The following is a 26,363-nucleotide window of genomic DNA, read 5'->3' on the forward strand; positions in this document are numbered from 1 at the left end:
ATTTTTAAATAAAGAATATTTATTAATATTTCTTTTTATGATTATAAAGTGATTATATTGACTTGATCTCAGTTGTAATAGAACTATTATGTCAGTTTTTGATTAATTGAGGAAGCTGGAACCCTCAGAATTGAATATGGAGCCTTTAACCTCTAAGTCACTGAATCAAATCCAGCCCAAATTGGTAGTGACCAAGAGTGATTACAACGATGGCTCTTTGGTGGCCTCTATGAAGTGTATTTAGGTCAGGTGGACGTATGTCAGGATAACTGCTGACAGATGGACTCATATCTATAGTTACTACTGCCTCTTCTTAGTCACTATTGACAAACACACATGAAAGGCCCAGGGACTGAGAAAGCCAAGGGTGCAGAAGCACCCACGAGTAGCCAAGCTTTGTATCTCTTAGAAAGAAGTAATAAGGACTTCTCTTTATTATTGCAGGAAGAACTGCTCTATTATGAGACGTTTCTAGCTATTTAAATGAGTTTACTTAAGGTTTTAGTAAGTTGAGAACTGAGAATGTTTTCATGAACAGTCTAGATACTGAATTTGAACAGGTCTGGGCTAGGAGCTTAACTTCCTGACCTCTGCTTATGAGCTTGTCTCTGTTGCTCATCAACTGTTCTCTGCTCTGCTCTTGCAAAACAGTGCTGTTCAGATAGTAGGGTTGTTACTGGCATCGTTACAACTTACTCTATGCTTTCAAACAGGCTTTATTACGAAATGCTAACTATGTGCATGGTGAAAGACTATTGGCAAAGAGATTCTCCCCAATTTCTCCTTTACTTTTTAAATTCATTATATTGAATATAATGTTTTAAACTCTCTATTCCTTTTTTGTATAAACAAATCACTGTCTGTTGCAAGATAAATTTGAATCTGCTTTTAATTCATGATAAATTTAATAATTTTATTGAACAGTTAAATATCATTATTGTATTATTTCTAAAGGAAAGTAGCTTAGATTAGTGCTTCTTAAACCAGCTGTGTTAAAAGATCAGTTTTTAAAAAAAATTTCTCAACAATTATGTCAATACATTTGTGAAATACACTAAAAATGAAATACATAAAGAATAAAATAAGACAAAGGCAAACAAAATATGCCTTGATATTTTTATTATTAGATTCAACAGACGAAAAAATATAACTTTCCATAAATATTTCTCCATGTTTTCTCTCAGTGTCTGAATTTATTTGTCTGCATATCGGTAACAAAAAGTCCATTGAACAGCCCTGCTCCATGGATCAGACTCTGAGTAGCACTGGCTCAATTGAATACATACTCTGAAACACGAATTTATTTAAACAAGTAAAGTTGTATCTGATATGGGGATATGAAGCCACAAAAACAAAACTGTTAAGAACAAGAAATGATTAAACATGAATGAGGTCTAAAATTTTCACTAGCACTGAGAGTGTACATAATTGATGCCAAACAAATGTGAATGCAATCTGTTATTCATTCAACATATTTATTAAGTACCTATTATGTGCCAGGAACTTTTCTAGGACTTGAGAATATAGCAGTGAAAAAGACCTACAAATCCCTGAGTTTTTTTTCTGGTGGGGGAGAGATTAAACAAGCAGAAAAATAGTCTGGCAAGTTCACTGGTGGAAACAAAATGGACTGATAAGATAGAGACCCATTGTGTGGTAGGGTATAGAGGAGCCCTAAAGAGTTGAAATTTGAACTGAGAATTGAATGACTGCAAGTAGGTAAGAAGACGTGGAGGAAGCATATGCCAGACACGTCATGAGGTAGAAATGAGCTGGGAGAGGTTCAGGAACAGTAAAGGCCAATGAGGCAGTGGCTCAGTTAAAAGAAGATTGGAAGGAGACGAGGTCCAAGAGTTGGTCAGGAGTCAGACTTCACAGGCCAAAGCAAGGAGCTTGGAGTTTATCTCCAGTGTTATGGGAAACCACTATGCAGTTGCTGGTCTGGTGGCGCTGTGGTTAAGTGCACACGTTCCACTTCAGCAGACCGGGGTTCGCAGGTTCGGATCCTGGGTGCGGAGATGGCACCGCTTGGCACACCATGCTGTGTCAGGCATCCCACATACAAAGTAGAGGAAAATGGGAGCTCAGGGCCAGGCTTCCTCAGCAAGAAGAGGAGGATTGGCAGCAGTTAGCTCACGGCTAATCTTCCTCAAAAAAGAAAAAAAGTTTTATGCAGTTCAGAGATATCATATTAGGTAAATGTTTAAAAAGTTACTCTAAAACTCTTATAGCTGTGTAGACAATGTATTTTAGGGGACTAGAGAGGAAGTTAGGGGACAGGCAAGAAGTTGTGGTGACTTGGACATATTAGTAGCAAGGAGGAGAAGTGAACAGAATATGTTTCTGAACAATCAATAGAATTTTCTGACATGGGGAATGGATGAAGAAATGCGAAGATTTGATAATACTACATTTTTGTCCTTTAAACAATGGAGTGATGGTGACACGCTGAGGTGGAGAAAACAAGAAAGCAGTCAGTTTGTAGTTGGGTGAATCAGGAGTCGAGTTTTGGTCAGGTTAATTTGGAGGTGTCTATTAGAGAACTAAGTGAAAATGTCAAACAGGAAGTCACATATATGAGTTTCAAGGTGAAGAGAGAAGTCAATATGAAATTGAGTGTTTCTTGTGTCATTGGCATTAAAAGGCATGAAACTAGAGATTACTTAAGGAAAGAGGATGGGAAGAGAAGAGATGAGGTCCCTTGAAGAAATCCTAGGGCTCCCTGTCAGTTAGGAGAGTATCAGAGGAGAAAAGTTAGCTTAGGAGACTGAGAAAGAGTGGGCGAGGTGCTAGATGGGTCCTAAGTCAGAGGGAAAGAAGGGAGGGCAGTAACAAAACTAAATTGACTAGCTGGACTGAGAGGGAGCCAATAAGCTAGTTAGAGAGGGCAAGAAAAGGAACTGTATAATAAGGTGTGTACCTAAGGGGAGGAGGTGTTGTTCCATCAAACCACAGAGTTCTCACTGAATGTTAGGAGGGATATCCTATTGAAAACATCTGCATCTAAATATCACACCACCTCCTTGGATTAATCCATTAGACTTAATAGAAAACTTATGCCTTCTGTACAAATAATTTTGGGTGTCATGTAGACTCAGGCTTAAAAAAAAATCCATTGTCATTATAATTCTCAAATTGCTTTTCTGCACCAGGAGCAGAAATGAGAGGTTGAAAAAAAACTGGAATGAAAATGCAACTGAGACTTCAAGCTCCACTTTAAATGTGCACGGCAAACACACCAGGCGTGCACATTTTAAAATAAAACAGATGAGCTATTTTAAATGTTTTATTGCAAAACTTAAAGATTGTAGCTATTACTATTTAAAAAAAAATATTAGAAAGCAATTTTTCTATTCTTTGTACCTTTAAGTCCTTGGCTCTGATGTTCTGCTCCTCTGACCTTGATCTAATCATGAATATCTATGCTACTTAATTATAATAAAAAAAGCCTACATTGCACTCTAGATGGTAGATGCACATTTTTTCTTCTTTGGTCACCTGCCAGTTCTCAAAATTATAGCGGTGGGAAGAAATGCAAATGAAGGCTGTGCTTGACAGCTAAACATAATGGAATGCATGGTCCACATTTGAAAAGTTACCTTAAAATAAAAGGTAGCATATGAAAAATCATTTCTTTAAGGTCACCTATGGCTTTGAATTACAGCTTTGAGGAATTTCCAATTTAGTCATCAGAAAGAAAGAAGCCAAAATAAGGATTATATACTTTGCTAGAAGGAAGACAGAGTTTACTTCATCATAGTTGGGTGATCTTATAACTTGGAAATAGAAAACAAAACAAAAAACAACTCCAGAATATTCATTTTGTAGAGTATTGTGTAAAGTACACCACTGGTGAACATTTTCTATTATAATTTTACTTGCAGCTGATAAAATGTTTTCTTGTAAATGTCCACAGAAAGGTTACCTTATCACATGTTAAAATATGTAACACATGAACTACAATAGGCTGGCAGTAAACAGAGTTGATTATAAAGATCTGTTATTTGAAGAATTGTATTTCTTTATTCAGCTGAGTATATTTTCAAATAGGAGATTGGGAAGTGAATGGATGGCTGCTGCACAGCTATTTAGAAAATTGGAATCTAAAAATTATGTATGTACATATGTATGTATATATATTACAAACACGCAGAATTATTTGATAATTACACACTCCAGAAAGTGCCAAAGTGGTCTTTCAATAAACGTTTATACTTTACATTTTCCTCTTTCCTGCTATTTGAGTCTGACAGAGACAATGTCTCAGACGCATTTTTGCACATTGAACCCATTCCACAGACTACCAGGAGCGCATGTGCTGCTGAGCAGTGATCCACAGACCACAGAGCTCTGAGAACAGGTGCAGAGGCTTCTGGGGGTGATATTTTCCCTGCTTCACTGACTGAGTAGATGGTGTAATAAAATGAGCTCTAGACTGAGAAAAATAAGACCTCGTTTCTGGTTCTACTTCCACCATTTTCTGTGAAGTCTTGGGCAACTCATTTAATTAAATTATGTCTCCGTTTCAGCAGTCAGTTTAACAATAACAAACACTGATCGAGCATTTGCCACATTCCAAGTATTTATAAGACACAGGAATTTCTAATCGTTTTCATAAAGGGATCATTTCAACATACTGTGGGAGATGAAACGGTAAAGATATCTCAGGGTGTTACAGGAGCAGAGGTAAAGCATATGGAGTCTGGCCTGTAAAAGGATATACAATGCCCCTCTGACCTACCTCACAGGTGTGTGGTCAAAATGACCAAAGTAACACCAAAAGTAACATTAGCGAATGTGCTCAATTTTTAAAAATACAAGTGATTGCACTGCTGTTAGTGGTAGTTGTATAGATAAGTAGTAGAAACAGTGGCAGTAGTCAAAGTACTACTAAAAGCAAAATATGTTAGAAATTAAGTTCAGAGTTAAATAAGACAGATGAATGGATTGAGCAAAGGAACAGAATAGAAACTCCAGAAATTCAAGTGGCAGTATACAATGAAGATGACAACTCCAATTAGTGGGGAAAATATAGACTTTTTAATAAGTGAGTTTAGATAACTTAATAGTCATACAAAAAAAAAGATAAAGTTGAGTTCACTCTTAAAACCTATTCTAATACAATTTCCAAATGGGCCAGAGATGCAAAGGTAAAAAAAAAGAAACGAAATAATATGAGTACCCAAAGATAATATGAGTGAACTCCTTTACAATCCGGGAGTGAAGAAAACTTTTCCGACATGATTCAAAATTTATGAGCAGTAAGAGAGGAGATTCATAAATTTGACTTATAAACATAAACCTCCCCAAAAGACAAAAAACAAAAACTTAGGAAGTCTTATGCTTGCAAAATAACTCAAGAAGCAAAGTTAAAAATATGTGACAAACGGGAAATATTTGCAACTTCTATCATAGACAAAAAGTAATATCCCTAATATATAAAAATCTTCTAAAAACTGAAAGAAAAAAATCCAAGGCCCTATAGAAAAAATGGACTAGATAGATGAACAAGTAGTTCACTTAAAAAAAGTACAAATTGCTCTATAGCAATGAAAAGATGTTCAACTTTCTCATAATTAGAGAAATGTTAATTAAAACCTCACTGAGATGCCATTTCCCATCCTCAAATTGGCAAAAATCCAAAAGCTTGATAACATACTCTGTTGGAGGGACTATGGGGAAACAGGCGTTCTCATACATTTTTGGTGAAAACACAATATGGTACAACCACTACAGAAGAGAATTTGGCAATATATAGCAAAATTATCTATGGATTTACTTTCTGACTTAGCAATCCTACTTGTAGGAATCTATCCTAAAGATATGCTGGGAAAAAAATGCAAAGAGAAGTATGCACCAAGATATTCATTAGAACCTACAAAAGTAAAGAAAAAACTCAAATGTCCATCAATATAAGACTGGTGAAAGAGACAATAGTTCACCACACAATGGAATACTATGCAGCTATAAAAAGGAATGGGGAATATTTGTATATACAATGGAAGCAATCCGTAGGTTATATTAAATGAAAAAAGCACATGAGAAAAGTATGGATAATATGCTACTGCTTATATAAGAAGGGGCAAAAATACATACATATACATAGAAACACAAGCACACATATGTAAAATTTTAATATTTTCCTCTATTAAAATAATAGAAGAAGAATTCTTTAAAAATATGTAAATGGACACCTAAAGGAATGAAAGGATACATGAATATAAGTCGAACTTGTTTTGTACATGGATTTTTAGAAACATGAAACTATATACACAATTTAAAAAACTTAAATTTTAAAAATACCTCAAAGCATAAAGGAAAATGGAACAAATGTGCTTAATTGTGTTTAAAGTTAAGTTAGTGGGATAACCAGACAGAGAGGACTATACCAGGTGACTTTAAAACAATAATTTTAGTGTACATTCCCAGGGATTATAACATGAAAAAAACTGCAAGAAGAATCTTGAAAGTGTTTTCAATAGCCATATTAGGATAAAGCAAATATGCAAATATATTGCTGTCATTGAGAACTGGGATTTTTGTCATGGGAAGACGTCGAAAAAGATTTGAGTTTGGTAAGGTTTAGTAAAAATCTGTAGCACTGGCTTTGGTTAGGGTATTACTATCCTCCATAATGTACATTGTCTTAGAAAGAAAAAAATTTCCAGCTTTGTGCACTGAAAAGACCTGGAAACTGTGATAGACTAAGTAGCTGTAAGCTGTAAGCTGCAAGCTACAATGGGGATGTAAGCATCCCCATTGAGAAGACTGTAGTTTATAAATACCGTTATACACGAAAAGGAAACACAATTCTTTGGAGAAAGAGATGATGCAAAGTTTAGGGGAGGAAATCACGACCAGAGAATATCTTGGTATACCAGAAAGCAGGGAAGCAATCGGGGATAACAGAGGCTTGTCTGGAGGACTCAGGCACCAGCATGAAGACGACCCCACTGTCCAAATATGGAAAAATTTGAGCATCAATAATTGTAGTAGATTGAAACACATTGAAAAATTTAAGTCCACGAATTAACAGTAATAGTTTAAAAAAACAGCTAAAGATCATCTTTAGAAGATATTGAAGCTCAATTCATTATTTTGAAAATCTAAAAATAGAGGGAAAGAATTAGACATTTATCTTCTTCTTCTTACATAAACTGTGCCTCTGTGTAATTAAATGGTTGATGAAGAGAGATTTCTATTTCTTCAGCTAATAAAAGAAGTGTAGACTATCACTACCTTGCAACCCCCAAAAGAGTAGTAGGCAAAAGTCATCAATGGATGTTGACATGGCGAAAACAGAGATAGTCAGATACTATGCCTCTTGACTGAAGTACATACTGCCATCTATGAAGGAGTTTTGCCCCCCTCAATAAAAAATCTGAATATGATAGAGCATCTATCAGACAATTTACAGGAAATACAGAGGGAGAAAACCTGTGGGATGAAACCAAGTGGATGTAATCAGCAAGATCCAGATGATGGGAAATGCTCTATGAAATGTTCAGATTTCTTAAAAAAAAATGAAAAGAGAGAGACAGAGATGAAGAGGGGCCATATATATGGTTTAAGGGACATACATGCCAACTGCAATATGTGGGCCTTGTTTGGACTTGATTTGAACTATAAAACACAACAAAATAAATTTAAAAATTGGAAACAGAGAGATTTTAATAGTGACCAGATATTTGATGGTATTCGCTCCTTCCATATGTGTGTGTGTTATATATGTTAAATACTTTAAAAAAGACATAATCACAGTGTCATTATTACACACACACATAAACGAAATGTTATATTTAGTTTTTGCTTCAAAATTACCAGGTGAGATGGGGCAAAAGTGAATGGAGATGGGTTGATAATTGTTGAAGCTGAAGGCTAGATAGATGGAGTTCATATATGATTTTTTTCTACTTTTATGTTTAAAATATTCCATTATTAAAACTTTTTTAACAAGGGAAAAATAAAAGAAGATAAGGATTCTTGAGATTCTTGCAGACATTGTTACTCTTAAGTGTAATAACTGGCAGAATCTACAAATTCTGTGAGTTGAAAGTGAAGTTATAGGGAACCGAATAGAAAAGAGATGTGTCAAGAAAACCATAAAAGCCAAAAAATTTAATGCAAAGTGTGATTTACTTACATTTTTCTGGCTGATAGATCAGGTTATAGTGCATCATATGAAAAGTTATCAGAGCCAAAAGCGTAGACGTAAAAGGAATAAGTAAAACCAGAGCCCAGGCCCCTGAGTGCCGGATGTAAGATATTCCCGGAAAGATAGCAGTTGTATTTAGGTTCACGATCCAATAAAAATTGGGGTACACAGACAGATGAAAATAAAAGTATCATTGAGATACTTCCAATAACAGCTGCTAATTAGAATGCTTTTACATAAATGTAAGCTATAAAATAGTGGCATGTTAGACTTTGTAAATATTGTTTCTTAGAGTTCTTAATAAGTGTATCCACATCACCTACGTCTTATCAGTTTCATTATCTTTGTTTCATTCCTCTTTAGAATAGACGTATAGTATATTCTCTTTTATCTAAAGCAGCAGTTGACAAATTTTTTTCTGTAAAGCACTTAATAGTAAATATTTTAGGCTTTGCAGGCCCTAAGGTCTCTACAGCAACTGCTCAACTCTGTGTTGTGGCGCTAAAGAAGCCATACTGCATAGCTGAATACACCTACTGAACCTGGAAAAGGTAACGTGGTTAAGGAGTTGGGTCTTCCTATTTATTCCACTTTTCAAAGTATGGGAAAACTCAGGAACACTCAGGTTATACCCAGACCATGCATTAAACCAAAGAAATGAGTGTCATTTGCATAAAACTTTTAGCGTCTCCTGTAAAGATTAGTATTACAAATAAGTACCCATCCCAATGGTCTGTTTTGCAAGTTCTGAGGAAATCACTTCTCCCTCTCAACCCTTCATTGGGTATAAATCCTGCTGTTAGAATCCCATTGCAGGGGGGAGGAGGTGTCTTAACATTAACTTAAAACAATTATTGAGGTAAAATTAAATATGATAAAATTTACTCATTTAAATATATAGCTTTATGAATTTTGGTAAATGTTTCAGTTGTGCAAACACTAATAGATCTAAGTTTTAGAACACAAATTATCACAAAAATTTAAAGGGCTTAGCTGATTAGATCAGGCCCACCCAGGATACCCGGATAATCTCCTCTTTGATTAACTCAAAAGCTGATTCGAGACCTTAATTGCATTGCAAATCCCTTCACCTTTACCATACAACATAACAGAATCAGGGGATGATATCCTGTCATCATTGCCATGTTCTGTTGTCTAGAATCTGGTCACAGGTTGTTTTCCACACTCAGGGGGATGGGTCTATCAAGAGTGTGACCCATTCAGGGTCATCCTACGGTATTTCCTGTACATCTTCTAATTGATCCTTCCTTCCTCCCTTCCTTCCCTCCTTCCTTCCTTCCTTTCTTCCTACCTCCCTTCTTTCCCTCTCTCCTTCCTTTTTGGCTTTCTCCCTTCTTCTTCTCTACTTTCCTCTACATGAAAGAAGAAGCAGAGTCAACAGGTAAGACTGGCTATGGGAAGGGGATATTGAAGGCTTGAGAAGAAAGGAAAAGATCAGAAATAGTCACAGAGGAAGACGATAGGGAAGGAGTGGAAACCGTAAACTTGCTAGGCGATGGTAACGGGCTACTTGAGGTTGGTCATGAATTTAATGTGAACATAGCACAATTTTGGCATTTTTCTCCAGACTTGTTTGCCTGTGTGAGTACAGTAACGGAACAGGTGGAGAGCTGAATTTTACCCAGGATTATTTCCTCTGTTGCTCAGAAGAGTACTGCAAAGTGAGGGGAGGGAGAGGGAGGAATTACATTGTTAATTAATTGAGGAGCAGCCTCTTTACCCCACCTCATTCCACTTGCTGTTGGAAATGGAGTCTCGGTTCCCTGCTGTGCCCAGCTGACAGGACCCAGGAGGGCGGATGGGAGCACTGCCTGTTTCTGGTGGGCAGGGGATGGAAGACCTCTCTTTGCTTGGCCCGAACACCACCACTCAGGCTGGGGAATCAGAGTGTCCCTGCCTGCCTCTGCTCAAGTGTGTGTATGTGTGTGTGTGTGCGTGTGTGTGTAAAATATTAGATTCCTGTTTCTTGCTGAAACAATAGGGCCAGAGGGGCGGAGGGAATGCAGTCTTTCTAGAGTGTTTGTCTGAAGTAGGGCAACTATTGTCAAACAGATTGTCTCTTATGTTAGGCTACTATTTTTCTAGTACTTTGCCTAAGGGGAGCAGACTTTTCTGGGAGCTTCTCCAGCTCTCCCCCAACCCTTGCCCCCACCATACCTCTCGCTGCTGCCAGGTTATAGATTTCTCCATTGCCCTGACTGTTGGCAAAAGGAAAACTCATTGCTGTCCTCTCTCAAGTTCCAAGATCTCTAGGTAGAGTCTCTCTTCTTTCTTCCACCTTTCAGAACCTTCCTAAGTTTGCTGTGTTATGTCAGGGTTTTTAAGATATAAAAAGGAGGATCTGGAATGAATGGGGCTGCTCTCTTGGCCTATCCCGGAAATTCTCTCTGTTCCTTCAGTTGGGTAATTTGTCTTCTTGTTGTTGATTTGTAAAAGTTCTTTATATGTTCTCCATGCATGTCTTTTGTCAGATATATGTACTACAAATGTTCTCTCCCAATCTGTGGCTTGCCTTTTTACTTTCTTAATAAAATCACCTGATAAGCAAAAGTTTTTAATTTTAATAAATTTTGACTCATCAATTTTTTTGTTGGTTCATGCTTTTTATGTCCTGTGTAAAGAATACTTTCTAAATGCAGGTCACAAGTTTTTCTCTCTCTTTTTTTTTTTTTACTGGTTTTATAGTTTTAGATCTTTTGTAAGGTCAATGATCCACTTTGAATTAATTTTTCAGTAGGATGTTACGGGTAATCTTTTTCTATATGATATACAGCTACTCCAGCACAATTTATTGACAACATGATCTTTTCTCCATTGAATGTTTTTAGCAGCTTTTTGGAAAATCAATTGGCCATGTAAACGTGTTATTTTTTCCTGATTCTCAATTCTTTCTGCTAATCTCTCCTTGTGCCAATACCATACTGTCATTACTGTTGCTTTTTTCTCTTTTTTAAACAGCTTTATTGAGATATAACTGACATATAATAAACTGCATATGTTTAAAGTGTACAATTTGATAAGTTTTGACTATGTATCTACCCATGAAATGATCACCACATTCAAGACAGTGAACATATCCGTCATTCCCAAAAGTTTCCCTATGTCCCTTGATAATCCCTCCCTACTGCTTCTTCTTGCCATTTCTTCATCTCCAGGCAACCACTGATCTTTTCTGTCACTATTGGTTAGTTTGCAATTAAATAGAATTATCAAGTATGCACTCATTTTACCTGGCTTCTTTCAATTAGCATAATTATTTTGAGAGTCATCCGTGTTGTCATGTTTATCAGTAGTTCATTCCTTTTTATTCACAAGTAATATTTCATTATATATATATATATATATTACAACTTATCTTATTTATCCATTTATCTGTTGATGGACATTTTCCAGCTTATGGCTATTACAAATAGTGTTGTTATCAACATTCATGTGTAAGTGTTTGTATAGCTATAGACTTTCATTTCTCTTTAGTAAAAACTTAGGAGTGGAATGGCAGGGTGATATGGTGGATGTATATTTAACATTTTAAGAAATTTTCAAATGGTTTTCAAGTGGTTGTAACATTTTACATTACCACCACCTGTGTGTGAGAGTTCTAATACCTCCAAAGCTTGGGCAACGCTTGGTATGGTCAGTCTTTAATTTTAGCCATTTTGATAGATGGTATCCCATTGTGGTTTTATTTCGCATTTCCATGATGACGAATCATATTGAGCATCTTTTCATGTGCTTGATGGCCATCTGTATATCTTCTTCGGTGCAGTTTCTCTTCAAATATTTTGGCCATTTTTTAAACATTGAGTTGTTTGTTTTTTTATTATTGAGTTTTAAGAATTCTTTATATATTGTGGATACAAGTTCTTTATTAAATATGTGATTTGCAAATATTTTCTCCAGTGTGTGGCTCATTCTCTTAATAGTACCTTTTGAAGGGCAGAAATTCTTAATTTTGAAGTCCAATTATTTTTTTTTTCTTTGACAGATCATGCTCGTAGTGTCGTATTTGGGAAATCTTTACCTAAATGAAGGTAATGAAAATTTTCTCCCTCTTTTTCAGAGAGGAAATCTGAGCGCTGGAGAACGGAAGTGACTCAGCTGTGTTGCTGCAGAGCCAGCAGTAAAAGCCACCTGTTCTGGTGCAGCCTCTAAGGAGAGGCTAACTGGGCTAGGTGTCCTTTTTATATTTCTTTCCAGTTATTGATTTTATGACATCACCATTTCCTCATTAATCCAGCCTTTAACATTTAAAATTACCTTTCAGTCATGCCTCTCACCACATTTTACATATCATTAATTATAAATACTGTGTTTTCCTTTCAGAATGGTGGTCAGAAGAGATGAGTTTGAGTCATAGCTCTGATAGTCACATGATCTGTGATCTTAGGCTCTCTGGAATTCCAAGTCTTTATTTTAAAAATAAGGATCATACCTGCTGGACAGAGTCTTTTCAAAGACTGAATGAAGAACACAGACTAGCTGCACAGTGCCAAGCAAATGTTGTTGCTGTTCTGAATTTTTCTCCACTCTCAATTTCAGGAAGAAAAAGAACAGTGAAGTTGGAGCATAGTGAGAAAGGAAAAGAGCTTTAGAAGAGAAGATCCGGCAGTTAAGTGTGGTCCAGATCCCTTAGAACCCTGAAGCCCATAGTAAGGAATCTGGGTTTTATTCCTAGTGCATTGGGAATACATTTGAAGAGAATTGAGCAGGGGCCTGAAATGATCTGATTTTAAATGGAAAGAAAGATTATTGTGTCATCTTTATGAATTGTAGATGGGCCCTGGTAAAGAGACCAATTACAGCTATTTTAATAGTCTGGATGAGAGCTAAGAGTGGACTGGACCAAGGTGGTTGCAAAGGAAAGGGACAGAGATGGACAGATACGTGATACACATTTGGAAAGGAGCTGTGTCCATTGAGGTTTGTCCCCTCACTCTCCAGTAAACACGCTTACTCATTTTCACTCCTGTAACTTCTCGTGTTCCTGGGTGTGCCCTGTCTCACTTTTGAAGTCCCATATCAAATCTCTCTTCTTCAATACTTTCTTGAATATTCTACTCGCTTTCTTCTCTGAACCTCTAAAGTAAATATTTGTTCTCCAATTATTTCACTACTGTGGGTTTTGTCTTCTCTCGTATAGATTGTCAAATCCCTGACAGCAACACTTTATTCTTTATGTTCACTTCTTTGTCTCCATGGGATCTAGCACAGCTCTAGGTCCACAACAAATAGGAAATAACCACTTGATAGATAACATGGCATCTTGTAAAAAATCAACCGAACAAACAACATAAACAAACTTTCACTAATTCACCTAGGAAAGTAATCAAATATCAAAGATGGCCATGCTGAGGAAATTGATTTACTGTAATCCACTAATAGAAACTTGTCACAATGTAGATGTGCTACAGAGTTAGAATATTCTAGAACTACTGGATGGAGTCCCTAGGCTCAGCCTCAGGTCATCCTTTCATGCTGTTGCAAGCTGCACACTTGAATTGTGGCTGAGCAACTGAGAGAAACCAGAGATGAAAGCAATGTTATAATTCTTTCAATCTTTAGGAAACCTCCTCTTTTTTTTGGTGAGGAAGATTGGTCCTGGGCTCACATCTGTTACGAATCTTCCTCTTTTTGCTTGAAGGAGATTGTAACTGAGCTAACATCTATGCCAGTCTTCCTCTGTTTTGTATGCGGAATGCTGCCACAGCATGGCTTGACAAGTCATGTGTAGGTCCGCACCTGAGATCAGAACCCAAGAGCCCCAGGCTGCTGAAGCAGAGTGCGTGAACTTAACCACTATGCCACCAGGCTGGCCCCAAGGAAACCCTTTATTTTAATGCTAAGTATTGCTGAGAAAATCCAGGAGGACGCTGTGTGACTCTTTAGTACACAATATGGTGATGTAAACTGAATTACTCTAAAGAGGGTCAAGGAAAATTACAATTATTCCAAGACTTAAATCTTGTGAAAGGTAGTTAGAAACCAAAGAATTATGGTGCTGAGTATCTATGTACGGAAAGAGATTTCACATAAAGTACTAAATGCGTTTTAACGAATGCCACCCAACCTATTTGATTGTGTAATTTTCTGAAAGAATGACCTAGTACAGGCATGTTTTATACATGTCTTTGTTGATCCATGGACAGGACTAGCCAAAGATAATTAAAGGTGAAATTGTATATGTACCAACTGTAAAAAAATAAAAGAAATAAAAATCCACAGTCTTCAAACTCACCATTAAGACTCCTTTCATCTCATAGCTCACTAGCAAATTGAATATATAAAGCACCTCTCACCCAGAAAGTCAGAGAGCAAAGCACTAAAGCAAAACAAATACCAGTGATTAAGGAAAATTGAAAGCAGCAGTAAAAATAAGTTTCTTTAGTCTACTTTTAAATACAGACTAGGAACTGCAAATAAGTGGTAATTTTTTCTGTCTTTATGATTCTATGGTGTTGAATGCAAATAAGGAAACAAAACTTGTTGCTGCAAAACTCAGCAATCCTTTTGAGATTATTTACTTTAAACATTCACCTTAATTTATCTTGTAGTAATTTTTAAAGTCTCTCAAATATTTTGTCATTTCTTAGACTGACCAATTTTGACGTGCTTCAGACTTATTTTAAGTGATTTTAGAGAAACAGTTTAAAATGATCTTTCCTAGCTTGAAAAGGTGTCAGTGAGGGGAGGTACTTGCAGGTCTTCATAGCAGTAGTGAACAATTTGAAGAGTTCAAAGAGAATGTTTTATTCTGTATTTAAAAATATTGAGATAATTCATTGGGGATTTGCGGCTCTTCAATGGGATAAAATTGGACGACTTAGAAGAGTCAGGGAAACACTTGGGCTCTGATTTCATGGTGGATGGCTGTTGTGAACTCTTGCTTCTTTTAGCATAACCATTGGCCCATCAAAGTTCTTCAAAGAACACTCTGGCTGTCATGAATTTGGAGAAAGAAGGAGCAAAGGGAAATCTTACAGTCCTCACTTTTTGTGTATGTGAGGAAAATTCGCCCTCAGCTAACATCCCTTGCCAATCCTCCTCTTTTATTTGCTTGAAGAAGATTAGCCCTGAGCTAACATCTGCACCGGTCTTCCTCTACTTTGTATGTGGGATACCTCCACAGCATGGCTGACTCATGGAGTAGGTCTGCTCCTGGGATGCGAACCTGTGAACCCAAGCCACTGAAGTGGGGTGCATGCAACTTTAACCACTCGGCCATGGGGCTGGCCCTTACAGTTCTTATTTTTTATCTATAATTTTTTTTCAACAACGCTGTTAAATGAAAGGCAGTTTAATAAAGGTAGATCATTGGTTTTGGTGAATAGACAGCAAGATTAAGATAATAGTTATATTTTTAATTAAGAAATTTGGGGCATGCTTGACTTTCTCTCCCTCTTGCTCTTTTTGTTTGTTTTTTGTTTTTTTTTTGCTGGTAAAGTTTCACCTTAAGCTAACATCTGTTGCCAATCTTCCTCTTTATTTTTGTTTTTCCTCCACAAAGCCCCAGTGCATGGTTGTATATCCCAGTTGTAAGTCCTTCTAGTTCTTCTATGTGAGCCACCACCACAGCATGGCACTAGGCTATCAGGGCTGGCGCTCTCTCACTCTTTTAACTTGCTGTCATTCCCTGTCTCTTTTTTCCCTTTCTTTTGTCAACATCCCAATTTTAATAGTGTTTATGTCATTTTCTCATTTCCTGAGTATAAGATCTTTGAACCAGTGTGTGTTTACTGATGAAAATAAGTCCTTACTCACACACCTGCCAAGTTTAAAAGCAACCAAACAGGGCTTAAGGAAAAGCAGGAGGCGACAGAAGCAGTAAGAAATTTGTCTTTCTTCTTTTTTTCCTCAATATTCTTTGGTATCCATAGTTCTATTTTGGAGAGGAATTCTGAGTGTATTTCCTGAAGGCTTACAATTTTAGCAAAGGTGAAGAAGGAGGTGCCTGCTGTTATTAGAGTGAGCGGGTAGCATTTGTTGAACTTCGCTACAGCCCACGCAAATAGAATTTTGGAAGGTCTAGTGATTTTTTTAAAGTTATTTACAGGCTATTCCTCAGTATGCAACTCAGAGGATATTTTGAGTATTAATGTGTATTAATAAGATTATCCCATGAGCTGCTTTGCTTTCGTTGGCTGAAATGCACCTTATAAATTATGATTTCGCTATTGCTGAATAACATAGATTCATATTTTGTTTCTCTTCTCAAGGATTAGGTAGAATTTTTCATTCAGGCAGATTTCTAAATGGGTAAGAAATTGCTATGAATCATGAAAAGTTTCCAAAGCAGGCTGGCACCCAGGGGGTGCACTCAAACAGTGTTTAGTTCCATTTCTTTTAAAAGCTCTTTCTAGATCACTTTGGAATGCTCTTATGTCTCTGGAATTGTTTCATCAGTTATGCTCCCAAGAAATTCTCATCTAGGAGGTTGAGGATGGGGCCTAGGAAACATTTTTAAACAAAGCCCTCATGTGATTCTTAAAATTAGGCAACACTGTCTGAGAGCAGTGGTTCTCAAACCTGAATACTTAGGCAGCTTTTAAAAAAATCTTGATCTCTGGGACCCACCTCAAACTGATATACTCGGAACCTCTGAAGGCAGGGCCCAGGCACCAGTATTTTTGAAGAGGCCTCTGACGGCTTTCATGTACATCTAGGATGAGAATCACTGCTTTCATACAACGCTGAAGTGAATGTTAAAACAGCTTCTGGAAAAATGCTGTGGGATAATAAGTTTTTACCTCTAGTGTTTCCCTAAGTTACAAGATGCTAAATACGAGTAAGTAAGTATTAAAATCAAAACTTTTTCATATAAAACAGATACTACGTAGGGTCAGTTTGAGTACCGGATATTCAAAATTTCTGGGATGCAATAAGTCAGTCTCTAGAATTTTTCAAAAACTTTAGCTATATCCTATTTGGTCCTTTAAATCATGCATAATTCACTCTGGTAACTGGTTAGCAACAGACTATGATATGCAGATGGGACGCAAATTATCAGGTAAAGGAAGTAGAGAAATGTGAAAGCAAGATTTGAGGTTAATTGTGGTAGAATTTTAAATTATGCTTATGAAAAGACTTAATTATCCACCTTTCTTTTTGCTTCCAGAAAAGATTCTGCACAGGTGTATTTGCCTAGATGATCTCCAGTGTGGTGACTCTTAATTGTACACCTCAGATTTTGGAAAATGCTGAAAGAGCCAGGTTCTGATCTGGATAATTACATAAAGATGTTGGCAGATTACTATGCCTCTTGATTTTAGGGAGTTTAGCTTTATTCTTTCAATGAGGTACATAGTTGAGGAAGATCCAGTACCAGATGGCAATGTTGGCTAGGAGTGATTTTCTCACCTACATTTGGCAGCTCTACTCGGAAGCAGTGCTTTCAATGCCTGAGACTTCCAGTCTATACTACTTAACAGGATCATTGGGAAGCTTTAGGTGGTATAGATGCAATGACACATCTCATTAAAGGTCCTGTAACTATGAACATCTGACATCTGTGCTGAAAATAGAACTGGAGGCAGCTTTCAAGTGGTTATAGATTCAAGTAGTATGTTGTTTTTTAAAGACATGACTGCAATTCGTTATATTAACCAGGCTTATAATTTCTAGAGGCATTTTTGACTTGGAGACATAGATTATAAGTTAACGGCTGCCCATTTTAAAGATGACCTCCTCCTAAATGGGTTCCCTCTTTCCCAGAATTAGGACAATGATTTTAGCTGATGACATTTGTCATTTAATAATAGCAGTAGCGAACATGGTTTGAAAAGCTATAATGTGCTGGAATTCTTTATATATAAGCTATACAACAGCCGTGCAAGCTGGCTGAGGGTCCTGGGGCTCTGAGCGGTTAAGGAACATGCTGAAGATCATAAAACTCCTAAGTGATAGAGCCAGGATCTACCAGCTATCTGGCTGCCCAGCAGGATGTCTGTCCATCTTGCAGCCAACCCCTGCAGTATGTACAGGAATAGAGTTAGCATTCATTTCTACAAGTTGCAACAAGCGCTTGTTCATAAAAGTTTTCCTGTAGTTTTGTTTTTAAACTTAAAAAACCCACAAAAAATGGAAACAGCCAGGTTCAGCCTTCAAGGACTTGCCATCTAAATAGTCCTTTATCACATTAAAGAATAATACTCTGATTCTTTATACAGATTTCTAGGTGCTTTCATTTTAGCTTTTAAAAATAGTGCATGATTTTTTTATCAGAGATTTTAATGACGTTAGGAAATAATAAGTAACCAAATCAAAACGTGTTCATCCTACATTTAGCCTGGCTCCTCACAGCTGCAGAAATTCATTTTCACCCCATTACCCAACCCCCTTCCCAAAGTCCTAAAGCACAAACCCACTGGGAGTCCTCTCCGTTTCCCAAAAGAAATATTTCATTCATATAATGTCTCCTTTGTAATCAACACTGAGAAATGTCACTTTGATTAAACACAACTCTGAATGACTAAGACCACAGTACAATAAATTCTCCAGAGCTATCTTTCAGAGCAACTGATTGCTCTCCAGTCTTAATCCTCCAGAGTCTTATTTAATCAAAATGATGTTGCTAATTAAGGATTAAAACCTCCGAATAGAATAAAAAAGAAGGATTTTTCTTTCTCCTTTGGGCAGGTCAAGGAGGCAGAATTTGTTATAAGGAAGTAAAAAGTCCCTTCCACCTTTGGTAAAACTGCATTATTCTCTGACGTTGGACTTAATCCAAAATAGGCTTGAGTCTTTTGTAATATTAATATAATTGAAGAAAGAGAGAGAGAGAGGAATAAAGGAGAAAAGAAAGTAAAGGAAGTAAGGAAGGAAGAAAGAGAGACAGAGAGAGAGAGAGAGGGAGACAGAAAGAAAGGAAGGAAGGGAGGAAGAAAAGAAGGAAGAGAGAGAGAGAAAGAAAGTAAGAAAAAAAGAAAGAAAGAAATGAACAAACACCCTGCCCTGGATAGCTACATATACCTAGATAACATTTATTCTAAAATTTTTTCAATTAATGCTTTTAATATGAATTTTCTTCAACATTTTGTCTGATGCTGTCTGTGCATTGCTTTTATCTGTTACTAACATTGATGGAAAGACAGTACTTTAGAAAAATGTTGGCAACCCATTTCACAGAAAAGAGGAAACAGAAGACAACGTATGTCAGATCTATTTGACATCCACTAATGAGTACCAATAACAAAAACAAAATTCTCTATTAAATGCTAAAATTCTCTACTTTAAGAACAAAATTTCAATTTTTCTCTTGAATTTGTAGTTGATAATAAAAATTGGTTCCTTAAAAACACATAAAACTGCACAAGAACTCACTGAGAGAGACAAAGATTCTCAAAGGTGATTTTTATGGAATACAAACTCTTTTAGGTGTTGGGGTGAAGTGAATGCAAAACAGAGGTGCTGGTTGATGTTTTAACAAAGGGCAAAACATTTCTTCCATTCTTTTCATCTTCTCTCTGCACTGGCCTGTGAATTTCTAACCCCTGCCAAATTAGTCAATTATGATGTAATAAGTAATAACAACAGCTAGCAGGTATTGATCACCTATTATGTACCAGATTCTCTGCCAGTGATCTCCACATTATTACCTCTAATAAAACCCAAGAAGAGGTATTATTATAAACCCTTTAGAAATGATTAAACTGAAGCTTATAGAGAATAAACAGCTTGACCAAGGTCAGGCATCTTGTGCTAAGTAGAGGTGAGAATTCCATTCAGCCCTCTTCATCTCCAAAGCCACGTTCTATTCAATATGACAAACCACTTCAGACTTGTTTACTTAGAGGTCAAACTTCTCAATGAGTTTCTAGAAGGTTCTGGTAAACTGTGTTGGTCTGTATCTGACTCATATGCTCCGACGATTTCTGACTGAATCATTGCCGCAGGTACCATCACATTGTCAATTACCCAGCCCAACCAATGACAAAGACTGAACTACTACCATCAAAATGGGACTGGAGAGCAAACAATGAGAAATCCCAAAAGGGAGAGGAATGTCATAAACCTTGTTTTCTCTCCTAACCAGTGTTACTTACCAATTAAAAAAAGACATTCATTTCTGTGATCCATACTCCTGAAGGCTGTAAGCATCCAGTGGACAAATGATGCCTCTTATTCCTCCTGTGGTGAGGCAGATGGCTAACAGTGGTACATAAAACAGCCTGTTCCACTCGTTTTTTGGTATGTTGTTAATCGTATGGTAAATACCCACATAGAAATCTTCCAAGGGGAAAGCAACCACAGATAGCAAAGCAGTGCCTGTAAATAGAGAAAAAGTGAGAATAAATATGGCACAGACCAACTGAATCACAAAATCACATCGTAAATAAGGTTTTCTCTCTGTAAGTAGCATCATTATATGATTGTCTTATTAAAATATTTGTTAATCATTGCAATTCAGGAGATAGCATGATTTTTCTAAACGTGAAAATTTCCTCCAATATGTACTTTAACTAATCCAGAGTCCTAGTCACCCCCCAAGCTTGAACTATCTTTACTCTCAGAATGTATACACAAATCATGTTCATTTTAACAAAATTAGTGCTATGCAAAAATACATCATGTAAGAAGCTAAAAATTCCTGTAATCCCACCCCCAGAGAAAACCACTGCTAACAAGGGTTATTTGTTCTTAATCAAGAGAGTGATAGAAAGCTCCATGATCTCAGACACCTTAGAAGCCTGTTAAATAAAGCGTTTTAAGGAGAACATCATCGTAGTTAGAGGAGAACATAGACTCTCTTCTCCTTTTCTACTTCTCTTTCTCCTTTTAATGCCCTTCTTATTTCTCTCACTTCTCATGCAGCTCGGTGGAACTTTCTTTGTCCCACACAGAGGTGAGAAGGCTGAGGAGAAGGATGTGAGGTTGAGTGACGCAGTACAAGTGGAAAAGAGGGGAGGACAGAAAGTGATAACAGAGGGTTGAGTATTCTTCTCACTTTCATCTTGCAGAGACCATACTGGAAGATTTTTCTTGTCTAATAGAAATTATAATTCAATTCCATACTTTTGCTAAGCTGTTTATGTTCTGCAAAACATTTTGCATACCATATTGTTTCATCTTGGAAAAACTTTGTGATGTCAGGGTATAGATTTTCTTTTTTTTGAAAATATTTATTTTATTGCATCATTTTACTGACTAGAACATCAAATTTATAGTGGATATAAGTATAAAAATAACTGAATTCTTACAAATAAAACTTTGCTGCTACAGTACTGAATAATTAGTGGAGGTTGCAATTATAATACAACTTTAAGTAATATTCTCATAATGGATTTAATGCAATCAATCAGGGACTAAGGTTTAAGGGTTGCAAAGAGAAATTCAGGAAAGCATGAAAACTCAAAGTGTTAATATTCCAGCTACATGCTCCATTTAACGGTAAAACCAGCAACATAAACATGAATAAAACTCATGTCAACCCATGATGAAGCATCTTTTTTTAAAGAAAGAGGCCAAGGTTCAATGAGGTTAAGTGACTTGCCTAATATTATAGAATAACCCAGATGTAATCTCCTTCTTCTTGGAATTCCTGTTGTCAAGTGGTCAAATCATTAATTTTTTTTTTGTCGGTTTGATTAGTGAAAAATAGCCTCTCCATGTTAGTAGTGTCTTCCATTTTCTTCATGTGGCATTCATATTGTTTTGTATAAATTTTTTATATGGTTGCTTTATGTGGTTAGTTTTCTAAATCAGACTATAAGCTCCTTCAAGACAAAAGTTTGGCCTAATGTTTCTGTCTCCCTTACAGTGGGTTTCACAATGTGAAAAATATATGCACACAATAGTTATTTGATAACAGGTTGGTTTACCATGAGTGTAGGCCCTTTAAATGATTGAGTTTGAAATGTTTCCTATCAAGGTTAGCCAGATGTGGAACTAACTGCTCTCTCTCTGTCACTCAGTCTTTGTCTCTGGAAGCGTGACATGAGGCCTGGCTTATCCAAAGAGGATGGACAGAGAAACTGCTTCTTGCAGCAACCATTTATTTAGAGACAAAGCACTTTTAGTGGTACCTTTGTGTCCGTTAAAAAGGCACTTTGTTTCTATCTTTTAAGAAAATGTCATAATATACTGATGTCATTAGATCAAAACTTTATTTCTATCAGCTGTCAAATTGATGTAGTAAGAATACAAATCAATGACATTTATGATAAAAAGTTTTCTCTTTGATCCGTGGTATTGTGCTCCACATAATGAGCATACCTGTACGTGTAGCTCTGTATAAAGCACCAAGATGTGTCAAGAGTAGTGGGGTCCACTGGCTCTTTTCTCCAGAAGCTAATGAGTCCATCAGAGAAGGCAGACATGCAGGTAGACAACTACATTGTAGTGGAATAAATGCAGTCATAGAGGGATGATCAGAGTGTGGCTGAGCACAGAGAAGCAAGCAACAAACGCTATATGGGTCTGGAAGGAAGGGCAGAAGTTTTCACTTTTTGGATACAGAGTGGAAAGATAAAGGAAGGTGACAATTTCAGGCCTAGAAAAGAGGACTTGTAAGATCAAAGAAGGAGGAAAGCAGGCAAGGAGAAGTTCAGCATGGTTGAGTTCATCTATTGAGACCGAAGTCTGGAGAGGTAAATTTGGGACAGATTGTCAAGGTTTGTATGTCCTAAGCTGGATTCTATGTTTTAGATAATAAAGTCAATATATAGGTTTGTTTTTTCCTGAAGTCAATGTTATTGATAGACAGGTGTATGGACTGGAGTCACTGATAACTGATGGTCCAGTCAGTAGGCCATGGTAACGGTCAAGAAAAAGAAATCTGCGTTTTTGAGCTAAGGTTGTAGCAATTCAGACAGAAAATATATTTTTGATAGAACCTCTGATATTTATTCATCAGCTGGAATTTGATGGCAGCCTTGAGTAGGGGACACAAGAAAATAACTTTTAGTAAGAAGATGAATAGACCGGGAACTGACTGAGGTCTTTATTTGCCAAATTCCAAAGGTGGACCTTTAGTCCGAGTCTGATGACTTACACAGGAATTTAGACTGATAGGAATTACCACGTTACCAACCCCTACTGATATGGCCTGTTACCAAGGTAAGAATGGCAGATCATTCAAGCCCTTGCTTAAATGCCTACTTATCAGAAAACAATCCCCCCTACAGAAGAGCAACCTTGTCACTGTCCAGTGCATCTCATCCCCTTGACCAGCTTTATTTTTCATCATAACACTCGTTAACATATGGCATATCTATTGTTTCTTTTCTCTCTCCCTGCACCAGAAAGTCAACTTCAGCAGAGAAGAGACTGCTTTCTTCTCTGTTACCTTCCGAAATCCTGGAACAATGCCCGGCACATAGGACTGGATAAAGAATATTCATTACCATGCAGTGACTTAAGTTTTATTTCAAATTATTCTAATTTTTGGAACTAAAGCAGGGAAGAGGTTTATAAGTTTGAATCACCCTCTAATCGATCCTGTGAATGGCAAGTCATCACATGCCTGAAATTGTGTGATATGTTGACTACCTGATATCCATCCCTTCCTCATTCATCTTTTCCCCCATCCCCTAAACCTGCATCTATGCTGTACTTCTCAGTATTAGTGAACAGCACACCACCTTCCTGAGTTCCTCAGCTCAGAAACTCGGAGTTAATTTTTGTTCCTCTATCATATTTGTGCCTTTATTTAGTTTCCGAGTTTTTTTGTTTTTTCCCATGTTGTCTCCTGGATTGACACATCTCCGTTGTCTAGACCATCATCCTGAGAGTTCTGGTCTCTGTCTATTTAACCTCTCATTGTGGTTGCCCATCCTGTTTACTGAAGAAAAACACTTCCCAAATGTTTTCTTTGTATCTTCAGTGCCTCCTTGTTGTCTAGAGAACAACTTGAACTTCTCAGCCTAAAATTCTAGATTGTTCATCAAATATCAAACAATCTTGATATTTCCCCAACATTTGTAGCAATCAATTCACTCCCAAGCTTTTGTGAATATATTTATTTTTCTATATAAAGAAGCACACTGTAGGATTTGAATTAATTCATTTTTTTTAGAATAACTATAGTTCATAATATAGAAATCATGTCTTCATATGCAATCTTAATTACTATTTGACTAATTAAAAGACCACCTTTTGATGAGAACATTCCTCGATTATTCCACATGAACTTTAAAAACCTTTTTAGCACATTTCATCTTAGTTGTGAAGCAAATGAACTTCATGTTTCACATAGAATTTGTCACAAATTTAGACTTGGAGTAGGAAGGGGGAAAAGGAGAGTTTTCTAAGGAGTACAGAAGACAGACACATAAAGAGGTAATTATTATGAAATATAATCAATGCAATGATATAGGTATTAAAGCTTCCTCACAAACACACGCACGAACATTTACTAGCATCTCTCAAATAATACAGAGAATGAAATAAATTGAAACAACATTCTCACTTCATTTATCACATTTTATGCTAAGAGCAAGTTAGGAATAACATGAACTAAAACTTCCAACAAAAATCTATCCAATTAGGTTGCAAAACAATACAGTCAGAAGAGGATACTCACGTGGAAAATGTAGAAATAAACAAATATATACCAGTTTATTTCTTCCTAGACAGACATCAGCAAGCCATCTCGCAAACACAGGGGTGAGTATTGAAATTCCAGTAAAACACAAGTTCAAAATGGCTGCCTGGGAGTTGCCATAGCCAAGCTTGATGGCGCAAAAAGGGTTCATATTGCAGACAACTTCAAAGAAAATGAACCTCTCACACAGCTCCACCAGAAGCAAACAGATTCCAACCTGAATTTTTTTCACAGAGTCTGATGAAGAGAAACAGCCAACATGTCTTATAGTTTTCTCCTTCTTAAAGCTGTGATTTAAGGGTATTTTCTCATCAGTTATTTTAAAATCTGTAACAGACTTGACGACCTCTCTTGAATACAGCTTATGTTAGTGATTTGAACTTGGTGATTTTTACCTCACCCCTCTACTGAAAAATAAATAATAACTTTGCTTTGAATTTCACACCTCCATGCTAAAGTTTCGTAAGGGTTTTTGCACATTAATGCTGTTCATTGTGATCATCCAAGGGCACAGGAGAGGAGACATGATTATTCAAACAGTCCTGGTAACTCAGGGTAGCCCAATCTGATATGTTTGTCTAATTACTCAGAGGCTAAATTAGGCTCTTTCTCCAAAATTATATTGATTTACATTAATCCAGTTGCATACGTGTGGAAACTCATCTGCCTCACACTGATAAAGGTTTAAATACTGAGTCAGGAGAAGCAGTTTTTCAGGAGAATTTGAGCACTAGATCAAGAAATAATTTGAGTCTAATAATTTCTGATACTTTAATTAAAGAAGCCAGAACAGTAACAAGAGATAAAGCGTGAAAGGAAATCTGTTTTGAGGGGGCAGGATACCTTATCGTTATTACATTTCTTGTTGTTTTTGGTTGGAATTTTGATAAGAAAGCTAATTAGGTAACAAAAGTGCCAGTACATTTAGGTAACAAGCAGAGTTTGCAAGAAAGTAATTTAAGTGTACTAATGAAAGGAGAAAATATTAAACAAAAACCCTCTTCCTTTAAGTTGACCCCACGCTTGTAGAACAGCCTCTCGGAGGAAATCAGAATCAAAAGATGCTATTTGACTCCTTATTATTAGTCAGCAACAGGGATGCAGCAACCATCCTACACACGCTTTGGGGAATATTGGGTCTGGTGTCACCCTGACCCTCCAGCTGGGTGAAAGGATGTTAGCATTCTATTTTGGAAAGCAGGAGAGCACCAATTAAGCTAAAAAAGCAGCAGTAAAAGAGAACACTTCAACTTTTAGGGGTTTCACTGCAAGGACACAGGAAGACAAGGGAATGGAACTATTGGGTCAAAGTCATAATAATTCAATAACACATGGGGAGTGAGTATAGGAATGTTATTTTCATGTTGGAATCAGAAGCAAAAGACTGATAAGAGCTTTTGACTCTGATACTTATCTTTTGACCTGAAAGATTAGGAGCAGAACACTTTGTTTTGACCCCTTCTAATAGTCTCACTGTGGTGGTAGCTATTTTCATCTGCTCAGCATCACTTCCTTCCTCTTGGGTAACAATGCCCTATTTTTCCTTTGTATAGAGTAATAATGCAATTTATTATCCAAACTTGGATGCTTTTGTGAGTGAAAACGATGATATTTATAGTTATTCCTGAAAAACAGATATAAATTGGGACT

General features: G+C 36.7%; 1 protein-coding gene across 1 annotated transcript in view; it reads right to left on the minus strand.

The window, feature by feature from the left end:
• Positions 1-25,080, minus strand: part of SLC15A5 (solute carrier family 15 member 5) — a gene marked incomplete at its 5' end in the record, with an annotated part of 83,608 nt that extends 58,528 nt beyond the window's left edge. Inside the window, 3 exon segments of the mRNA XM_014834193.2 lie at positions 8,144-8,312; positions 20,214-20,437; positions 24,693-25,080. Of these exon segments, the coding sequence (XP_014689679.2) occupies positions 8,144-8,312; positions 20,214-20,437; positions 24,693-25,080 (781 nt within the window).
• Positions 25,081-26,363: the final 1,283 nt, after the last annotated feature.

This window comes from Equus asinus, chromosome 22 (assembly GCF_041296235.1).
Source record: "Equus asinus isolate D_3611 breed Donkey chromosome 22, EquAss-T2T_v2, whole genome shotgun sequence".
Classification (NCBI taxonomy): Eukaryota; Metazoa; Chordata; class Mammalia; order Perissodactyla; family Equidae; genus Equus; species Equus asinus.